The sequence below is a fragment of the Cenococcum geophilum genome, assembly GCF_001692895.1.
Source record: "Cenococcum geophilum 1.58 unplaced genomic scaffold K441scaffold_67, whole genome shotgun sequence".
Classification (NCBI taxonomy): Eukaryota; Fungi; Ascomycota; class Dothideomycetes; order Gloniales; family Gloniaceae; genus Cenococcum; species Cenococcum geophilum.
Window position 1 is genome coordinate 818,541 of NW_027137625.1, and position 10,852 is coordinate 829,392.

At 34.1% G+C, this 10,852-nt stretch overlaps 1 protein-coding gene across 1 annotated transcript; it reads left to right on the forward strand.

Moving 5' to 3' along the window:
- Positions 1-400: 400 nt before the first annotated feature.
- K441DRAFT_588314 (uncharacterized protein) lies at positions 401-1,125 on the forward strand (the record flags this gene model as incomplete). Its single annotated transcript, XM_067644709.1, has 2 exons — positions 401-757; positions 943-1,125. 2 exons carry the CDS (start codon positions 401-403, stop codon positions 1,123-1,125), a joined length of 540 nt encoding a protein of 179 aa, XP_067498004.1.
- Positions 1,126-10,852: the final 9,727 nt, after the last annotated feature.

Here is a 10,852-nt window from a genome sequence, read left to right on the forward strand (position 1 = left end):
CACTGATCTTAGGGTAAGGCAACGACACGGCCTGCTTCAGCTGCAAATATTGCACTCAGCTCGCGCTGCAGCCTCGTTCTTATCCATCGCCAAAAAGCTCCCCCGTCTTACTGGCTCTCAGCCCCGCCGACTGAACATACCCGTCTTCCAGGTAACCCCCAGCTGAAAGAGTGGAGTATCCAGACTTCTCGCCTCCTTTTTTTTTTTTACTGCTGGGACTATTTGAAGTACGGCGCCTTTTCCAATCCTTCAAACCCTACGTCGACCACCAAGCTTATCCGAGGCTGCGACGTATACTGTGCCTCCCTACTCACCCTTCTAGGCCTATTCAGCATAAAACTACTCCAGCTCTTCCCTAGACTTTCCAGCATACAGCGCACTTGCAAGCATAGTACCCAGCATGGCTGACACGAACCCCGCCGCCCCGACCCCCATTAACACCAGCACCAGCTCCACAACCACCACCAACACCGATATCTCACACCCGATCTCCCCCGTCGCGGTTACGCACACAACCAACTTCCCACACCACACATCACCATCGGTGGCGTCTAAGAAGCCGTTCATCGAGACGTCGACGCCGTCGATCAATGCACAGCCCGTGGAGCTGGAGGGCACGCCGACGAGCCCGGAGACGCTGGGCCGGCGCAGCACGGACGGCCGCAAGAGCGAGGAGCGCATGTTCAGCCCGGACATGGACGACGAGGTCATGGAGGAGTTGAGCGGGGTCACGGGCGAGGGGACGAGGGAGCGGGAGGTATTTCCCCCAATTTCCTAATTCCTTGGTTGGGCATAGAGTTCGTTGGGGGGGCCGGGTAGGGGGGCTAGGGAGCTTGGGACTGGGCGTGCCTCCTTGGCTGTAGCCCCTAGCCGCTTTGTCTGGAGGTTCTTGGTGCGGTTTGGTGCGACGATGTGCTGATTGTATGTGTGTGGGCTTTGCAGAAACGCGCCGCGATGCTCGCCTCCCGCAGCCGCGACCCTGCCGTGCTCGTTGATATCCCGCAGGACCCCAATGCGGATGAAGTCGCGGCTGCGAATACGATAGCGGGCCAGGTCACTCCCGCGCTACCGTCGGGAGAGATGGATGGCGTGGTGGAGTCGGTGGAGGGGAAAGATAAAGCCTGAGGTGGGAGAAATGTGCAGTTCGATGAATGGGATATATGGCTTCCGTAGTGGACGTGCTATAGTTCTCTGTGAGATCTCGATACTAGCACGATGACGTGCGGAAGCTACGGATTGAGAAGGTTGGTGTAGTGGAGGGATTGGAATGCCTGCTGGCATGGTTTTGGTGGGGACATGTATGTTTTGAGGAAGCCTTGGGATGGGTTTAGTCCAGTATCAAAACTTGTTCTCTTGCTTTCACGTCTATTGGAACATTACCGTTTTCTTGGTTCAGCCGCTTCGCAACGTGGTTATTCATCCCCAACAAAGCTCTCCTACCCGCCTCCAACCTTTCTCATATCCTCCGTTTGTCTACAGTCTCAATTGTAGAAACCCCCGTCGCCGAGCCTAGTCCGTCCAGTTACACCTCGACTAGATATCCAAATACGGTGTCAAGCCGCCGAGCCTAACTAGATATCTCTAAAGTGACAGGTTAAACCCCTAAAAGAGAGGCTGTGTAACGTGTCTCGCTCCACGTCGCCATACGGCCAAAAAGGCAGAGACAGGCAGGCACAAACAGGTAGGCACAGGCAGGGAGGTAGAACGTTACGCAGTTAAAATCGTTTCTAGGGTTTTATAACTACTATAGGAGGTTTATTACGTTGTAGTTAAAATATATTAAGCTATTTACTTAATTAATAAAGAAAGAAGAACTATAGATATAGGGCAATAAATAAAAGAAGCTATTTAAAGAACTTAAGGAGTTATTTACCTAGGATCTAATCCTAAAGATCTACGGGCCGAAATTAGAGACGGTAGTAGAAAGGGATATATTAGACTTTATACTAGGAGTATACTTACTATAAAAGTACCAGGGTATATCGTACCTAGTAGTATATTATAGTTAAAAGATAATGTTGGTAGGGGGGGGTACGTGGACATCCACAGGAGCTTCTTGAGATCACGTGATTGCTTTCGTCTGTTGTATATATTCTCATCCTTCGTGACTGCTCCACCTTATAGAGTCCTTACACCACCATATACCTGCATTCCCGTGTAATAGGTTATGAGCCCTTTTTCGCAGCTTTAAGATTTAGCTTTATCACAGCTATTAACTCCATTGCTGCACTAGATACGTTAGATCGATTAATTAGATGCGCACAATTAACGCGGCTGAATGCGTACGTATAATATTAACAATCGACCCCTAACACCAGATTTGTTAAATTCGGCCGCGACAAAGTCGACCTTTTTAATACTACGACGTTAGATCTTAACACTAGATTATTAGCTACTTGGGTTCTTTAACTACTAGAGGTTAGGAGGAAAGACTATACCTAGGGGAAGGATAATACTTAGGGGTTAAAGACTAGCGGAGGGATTCTATACGAAAGCTTAATTAATCGGCCAGCTCCTATATAATAGACCTATAGCCGAACACTAGAACTACTACCGATATACTAGACGTCGCTACTATAATAGCGGCTTAGTAAAACGGAAGGTTCCGATTTTATAAGATATTGGGGACTTTCTTGTATGGAAGTTAGAAGTTATAGTATATCTAGACCTTTAAGAGCTTCTATTAGATTAAGAAGTTATCTTTATAAATATATGCCTAATATAAGATATCAAAGAGAAGCTACCTAAAGGGGAAATATTAAGTACTTAGGAGCTTATGGTTAAGATTAAGGTACTGCATAAAAGGACTTTAAGCATTAAGATATCGATACTAGATGCACCTAGAGGACCCACTAAGGGGGGTGCCGCTTAATATACTTCCTTACCAGATACGCCTATATTAGCACTAGTTATAACGACTATAACGCTACTAGAGTTATTAAATACAGCGCAGCTAGTAGCCCGTGCAAAGAAGACAACCTATTAAAGATATAAGAGATAACTCAAATTAGGAAATAAGCTTTATAAGTATTTAAGAGAGAGCTGTAGATATACCCAGTAGTAACGAGAGACTTAACTAAATACGACGGCTTTATCTAGAGCGTTATTAGAAGCACTACGTGCGACACAATCGATGGCTATATCCAAAGCCTTACCATATTAAAAGATGTCACTGTCGCTTAACGAGATCCAATTTGATCTATAAGAGAATCTATGGGCAAACGACTACGGCAGCAACGACGCACCAGCTTTAAATTGAAGCACTAGATCAATCGATCGATTCGACGACGCGAGCACACGATTGAGCTTTGAGATTTGAGCTTCCTGTATCACCAATTTGATTTTCTTATTCCCTACTATTTGTATACTATACCACGGCCTTGCTTAGAAGGACGATATACCCACTAGCGCTTGTTTTTGATAGGGCTTGGAGAGCTCCTGTGTCTGGGGGGGTGTGTTNGNNNNGGGGGGGGGTACGTGGACATCCACAGGAGCTTCCTGAGATCACGTGATTGCTTTCGTCTGTTGTATATATTCTTACCCTTCGTGACTGCTCCACCTTATGGAGTCCTCACACCACTATACACCTGCATTCCCGTGTGACAGATAATACTGTGGTGGCGTGATTTGGCCCCCTGGATTTAACATCTAGATTGGGCATAGCTTTGGGAGAGCTTAGGCCTTCTATAGTAATATATATCGGTCTAGAGCCCTAGAGTCTGTAACAACTTATATAGAACCGAGAGACCGACAGTTTTCCTTCTTACTGATTGCTTTTCTACTGGCTGATTACGACTGACCGACTGACTGACCACACCGTGACTTCGTGTCTGAGAGAGGTCGTACCCTCTCACAACACTACTGGAACTAAACTATATTATCTATAATAAGGAGATTTTAGGTATAGTTATAGTACTTAAGGAATAAAGAGTATTCTTATAAGATATAGAGAAACTATTTATAGTTAAAATAGATTATAAAAACCTAACAGGGTTTCTAATAACAAAAGAACTTAATTATAGATAAGTTAGGTAGGTAGAGATGCTTATAAAATACTATTTTAAAATTTAGTATACTAAGGGTACTGAAAATATAAGACTAGACACGCTTAGTAGAAAGGCTAAATTATAAAATAATAAAAAACTATTAAAAGCAATACTATAGAAAGATAAAAATAGGAAAATTAGGTATAACTACTTAAAAATTATAGTAACTTCAGATAAGGAACTATAATAGGCCTATGAGATACTAGAAAGCTTTTAGTTATAAAGAATTTTAAGAGTATAGCTAAAAGACCTAAATATAGAATACTATAAGAATAAGAAAGCAACCTATATTTTAAGAAGTATAGTAAAAAAAATCATTAAAGAATTCTATAAGAAGATAATATATATTACGGACTTTATATTAGCAGTAGTACAACTACTAAAAAGAGACATAAATAAGTTAGTTAAAATAGTATGAAAGGCACTAGAACCGATCGAGCTATAAGATAAAGGATAGCCGAGTTATATGGCCCGTTACGTTATAAGTTTAGAATATAGAAATGTAGGAATATAGAAACGTAGGACGTAACTATATACTAATATACTAATGTATTTAGTATATTTCTTAGGCGTAGTATTATATATTTAAAGGACGACAGTCCCTACCTAAATAGTTTTCTTCTTTATAGTAAATCTTAAAATATAATTAAAGTTAATCTATTAGGTAACCTGCTCTACTATTTATATTTATATTATTAACTTCTTATTTACCTATATACCTAGTCTATTAATAAGTCTACCATAGTATCTCCTATAAGACTTTATTATATATTTACTACCTAGTTATAGTATTAATAAAGTTAAATAATATACTATCTAAAATAGTACCTATAATAACGCTAGGGTTAAGCTTAAGAACCTATAATAATATAAGTATAGGAGAGCTAGGAGACTTATAAATAGTTATAATAGATAGACTTAGGGAAGTAATATATCGTATTAATACTAAGTAGGGTTTAAAAGGAAGCTTAATAACTTTAGTATAACTAAGATTAAGATACTATCTATTAAACAATTCTTAGAAAAAAAGTTAAAGCTAAAAGGGTTTCTTATATAAATAAGACCTAAGATATAATGTAAAGGGGCTAAGTTGCCTATATTATTGGACCAAGTTGCGTATATAGGATTATTTTTATTAGGTTAGGCGTTAAAATAGTTTAAACCCTACCTAATAAAGGTATAAGTAAATGGAGTAGCCAGAACTAATAACTTAGAAGTATAGTATATATTCTTGTTATAGGAAAGGTTTATAAATAGACTTATATAAATATACGGAGGTTTAGAATTAGTAGTAACCATTAAGAGAAAATTATCTAAACTTATATAGAGATCGTTAGTAATAGACTATATAACGTAATTCTAGATATTAGTAGTATAGACTAAATAGAATAAAGGAGCATTAATGGTATAATACTAAAGAGGATTAAAACTAAGGATTAAATATAATAACTATAAGGGAGTTAATTAAGCAATTAAGATTAATAATATACTTTAGTGGTCTAAGAGAGGCGGTAAAAGTATAGTTAAACTAGTATGGACAAATTAAGCGTTATAGTAGGTATTAAAACTATAGTATAGCGTAAAGCTAATAGATCTAAGTAGTACTAAAGAGTTAAAATAATAAAATAGAAAACTATGAAAACCTAAAGGTTAAGAATTAAATAATTAAAGGACTAAGGAGTAGAGGCTAAACTAGGGATCTTAATAGCAGAAGACGTTTAGGCGGACTTTATAGTAAGAAAAGTAGTTTAAAGATAAAGCTTATATAAACTATAAAAAATAAGATTATTTTACTAGAGACTATAGAGGTAGTTGGAGTAACTATATAATAAAGGGAACTAGGCTAGTAGACGATATATATATATAGAGGGATAATAATATACTATAAGAAATAAAAGAATATTTAATTAGAAGCCTTGCGTTTTATTATAATAATATATACTAAGTTTATAAAGATGCTAAGTATAGCGTAAGCTATTAGCTATAAGAGCCTAAGTTAAGAGGACTTTAAGGTATATAAGAGTTAGATAAAAAATAGGATTAGCTCTATAAACTAGATAAAGGCCCTAAGGGCATATTTAGCTAAAGGTTGGCGGAAAAAGTTTTCGTATATTAGTTTTACTAAAGGGTAATAGCATCTAAGGATTACGATAATTAGACTATTAGTAGCGATAATAAGAAAATAAAGGCGGCTTACTAGGAGTACGTAAACCTTAAAAATGTAATAATAGAGGTAAAGGCTGGGACGGCTTTGGAAACTGGGACGGTAATAAGAAATAAAACTCCATTAGATATAATTTTTATTACTTTATAAGACGTAAAAGAAGTAAGATAAATGTTACGGACGCTTTAAGTACAATATTACAACTACTTGGAGAAGAGTTGGAAGAAGCTAGTTGGTTAATTAGAGCACAGTCTAGGATAGATCCCGTAGAACCATATAACAAGAAATAGTAAGTAAGATTACATAATATAATCTATATAATCTATATAATCTATAACAGAGTAGATAAAGTAGATAGAGCAGACAAAGTAACGGCTTTCTTAGGAGTACAGTTATGTATTTAAGGACCCGCAGTCCCTACCTAGATAGTTCCTTCCTTATAGTAATTCTTAGAATACAATTAGAGTTAATCTATTAGGCAACCACTCTACCCGTTATTATTACGTTATTAACTTCCTATATTACCTATATACCTAGCCTATTAATAAGTCTACCGTAGTTCTTACTACAAGGCTCCGTTACACAATTACTACCTAGTTATAGTATTAGAAGCCAAACAATATGCCACTAAAAGCAGCCACAATAATGCCATTAACGGCAGCAACGACCTTAGGGTTAGGTAACGATACTAGTATAGCAGATACTAACTTATAACTAGTTATAGTCGGATAGTTATAGGTAATAGTTAATTAGTTAATAGATAATAATAAGGCACTTAAAAATAGGGTTAATAGAATAGGAGTAGATAAGGTTAAGTTACCTTTAATTAAATAATTCTTAGGAGAGAGATTAAAGCTTAAAGGATTCCTTACGCAAATGTACTTTAAAGTTATACAGGAAGAAGTAAAGCTAGTAATACCTATAGATTAAGTAGCGTACGCAGGATTATTCCTAATGGGAAGGGCGTTTAAATAGTTTAAACCCTACCTTACGGAGATATAAGACAATAGTATAACGACCACTAATTAGAAAGTACGATATATATTTATAAGCTAAACTAGATTTGTGAGACAATTAATATAAATATTTAGGGACCTAGAAGCAACAACTATAGTAAAAAAAAAGCTTTAGAACCTAATATAGCGAACCTTAGCAATTAAGTATATAACGTAGTTTTAGACATTAGCTACGTAAGTTAAATGGAATAATAAGGCGCTTATAGTATAGTATAAACAGGGACTTAAGGTAAAAGTCTAGGACGTAATTATTCTAATAGAAGATACGGACACCCTTAGGGATTTAATAGATTAAGTAATTAAGATTAATAATAGGATCTTCTAAAGGGAATAGGCTAAGAAAGGCTAGGATAGAGTTTTATAGTTATATAAGGCGTAGAGCACGTAATAACTAAAGCTAAATTTAAAACTATGTATAGCGTAGAGCTAATAGACCTAAGTAGTACTAAAGAAACCTATAAGAGATAGGGAAAATAACTATAGAAACCTAAAAGCTAAGGATTAAGTAATTATAGGGCTAAGGAGCATAGGCTAAACTAAGGATCTTAATAGCAGAAGACGTTTAAGTGGACTCTATAGTAAAAGTAATAGTTTAAAAACGGAGCTTATATAAATTATAGAAAATAGGGTTATTTTGCTAGAGACTATAAAAGTTGTTAGAGTTACTATATAGTAAAGGGAACTAGACTAATAGTATATAATATATATATATAGAGGGATGATAGTATACTATAAGAAATAAAAGAATATTTAATTAGAAGTTTTGCGTTTTATTATAATAANATATACCAAATTTATAAAGACGCTAAGTATAGCGTAAGCTATTGGCCATAAGAGCTAGAGTTAAGAGGACTTAAAGGAACTAAAGAGTTAGATAAAGAATAAAATTAACTCTATAAGCTAGATTAAGATATTATAGTAATATACAGATAAAGATTAGTAATAATAATAATAGAGTTGGAGTACTTATTAATTAATAGCGATAAGGGAAAGAAAGGAACTAACTAGGAGTATCTAAACTTTAATAATGTAATAAAAGTAGAGACCGAAACCACTACAGAGCAAGGTTTAGTAATAGGTATTATAATACCGTTAGATATAATATCTATTACTTTATAAGATAGAAGGAGTAATATTTAAAGGTAATTAAGTAAGCAGATAACTGCTAGTGCTATCTTACTACTTAATAAAGGTAAAAGGCTAAAGGCTTAAGATTTTTAAGATAAGATAAGATATAACTAAGATTCTTAAGATAAGATAAGGCATACTTAGGGACTTATAATAGATAATAACCGATAAAGTAGAGCAGTAGCTTAGTTTAGTAATATATAAATAAGCTTAGGATGAAGTTTCCTAAAGGCATAAGATTCTTAAAGTAAGATAAGTAAGATTTAAGACTCTTAAGATAAGATAAGAATACTAATAAAGCCTAGTTAGACTAAGGCTAAAGTATAGCTTAAGAAAGAAGTAAGCTTAGGATTAAAGAATTTAAGGGACTAAGAATTTAAAGTATAAATAAGGACACCTATAAGTAAGAAGTAAAAGGCTTTATTATAGATTAGAGAATCTATAATATAAATAGTAGTTAAATTAGGAGATAAATATATAAATCTAAAAAACTTACTAGTAGAATATAGTGTTCGGACTAAAGATTAAAAAGTTAATACTATAATTAAGAAGTAAAAGAACTTTAAGGATCTAATTACAAGACGCAAATAATAAGAAACTATAGATAAATTTAGAGCAAGAATCCTTATATAGTAAGAATAGAAACTAGACATAAAATCTAGTATACTAGGTTATATATAAGACAGAGTACTAGTATAAAGAATTATTAATAGGCTAAAAATAGGCACGCTAAGAGTTAAGTGGCTTACTAAACTAGAAAACGAAGAGGATTTAGGGATTCTAACTAGGTTTAAAGAATGGCATATAAAGGGCTGTTACGACGTAATAATAAGAAGATACTTTCTTATGGATAGGCCGTATATACTCTAATAGCTGTACTAAAAGTAGTATAGGCAAAGACATAATAATAAGTGGGAAGATTTCTATATATGGTTAGATAAGAGAATTATCTAAAACTACCCGATTACGGAAAAAGTAATAAATTATATTAAGGGAGCCTTAATTATAACGTTAAAAGATCTAAAGTAATAATTAGAGGACTAGAGAAGTAAAAGATATATCTTAATACCTATAAATAAAGTTATAACGTTTAGATTAATATAATAGAGGTTTAAACTTAAAAATAAAGATAAGTTAAGAGTTAACCTAAAGTACCTAGCGCACTACACGCTATTATAGATTGTATATATAGATAATATATATAAAATGCACAAAAATCCAAAAGAAAAGAACTGGAAATACCCTATAAGGATATATTAGGCGCCAGATAAGCAATAATATAGAAATGTTAAGTATATATACGGCTAGCATTTAGTAGAAGTTTAGGAGTTAGAAGACTTAATACTTTAACTAAAAAGATTCCTTACAGAAGAATACTTAGACGGATAATAGTAATAGGAATATCTAGAGAATATATGTCTATAGTATATTAAGAATAAAAAGTAAATAAAGTATTAGCTAAAGAATAAGTTAAGTATATAAGGATCTAGTAGCTAATAATTAGGAAAAGTAAAGGCCTATAGAACTAGAGGGAGCTAGTAGTAGAGCCTTAGACCCTTAAAGGAATTTAAAGATAATATCTAAATCTACGAGTTAAATAGCAAGATTAATAATTTAAAGCATTAATAGATAGTAAAGTAATAAGGAACTATATCTTACTAATAGCAGTAGAATAAATAGGGCTACTATATAAATAGAAAAAGCACCTATATTTACTAGTTATAATCTTAGGAGATTTAATAGCCTATAAAGGAGGTATTATTAATCTTAAAACAGAACCTATTTAGATAACTATTAAAGGGAAATAGATTAAAAAGTCTTTTAATATATTACTATTAGGGAATAATAAGGCAATATTAGGAATGCCTTAGCTATAGAAATATAATCTAAAGATTAATTAGGTTATAGGTTAGGTTAATATTAGGGATACTTAATGCTATAAGATATAATAATAAGCTAAAATAGTATAGTACTAAGTAGGGGCGACCTATAAAGAAATAGATAAAGGATTAAGTTATATACTAAAGAAATACTATAAGTACGGTAAGAAACTATGGTTACTAAAAAGTAAGAAGCTATTAAAGTATATAGTATAGGACTATAAAATAGAATTAGAACTAGAAATAAGTTTAAGGTTCTTTTTAATCTATAAGCTTACTAAAGAAGGAAGAAGAGTATTAAAAGAGTTTATCTAGGAAAACTTATAAAAAGGATATATTAGACCATTGTAGTTATTAGCGGGATATCTAGTACTATTTATACTAAAGAAAAACGGGAAACTTAGGCTATATATTAACTATAAACAGTTAAATAGTATTACTAAAAAGGATAGGTATTCTTTACCCTTAATTAGCAAAATCTAAGATAGGATTAGTAATATGTAAATCTTTATAAAGATAGATCTAAGATAGACGTACTATTAGATTAAAATTAAGGAAGGCAATAAATAGAAGGCAGCCTTTAGGTTAAAGGAAGGACTATATAAACAATTAGTAATA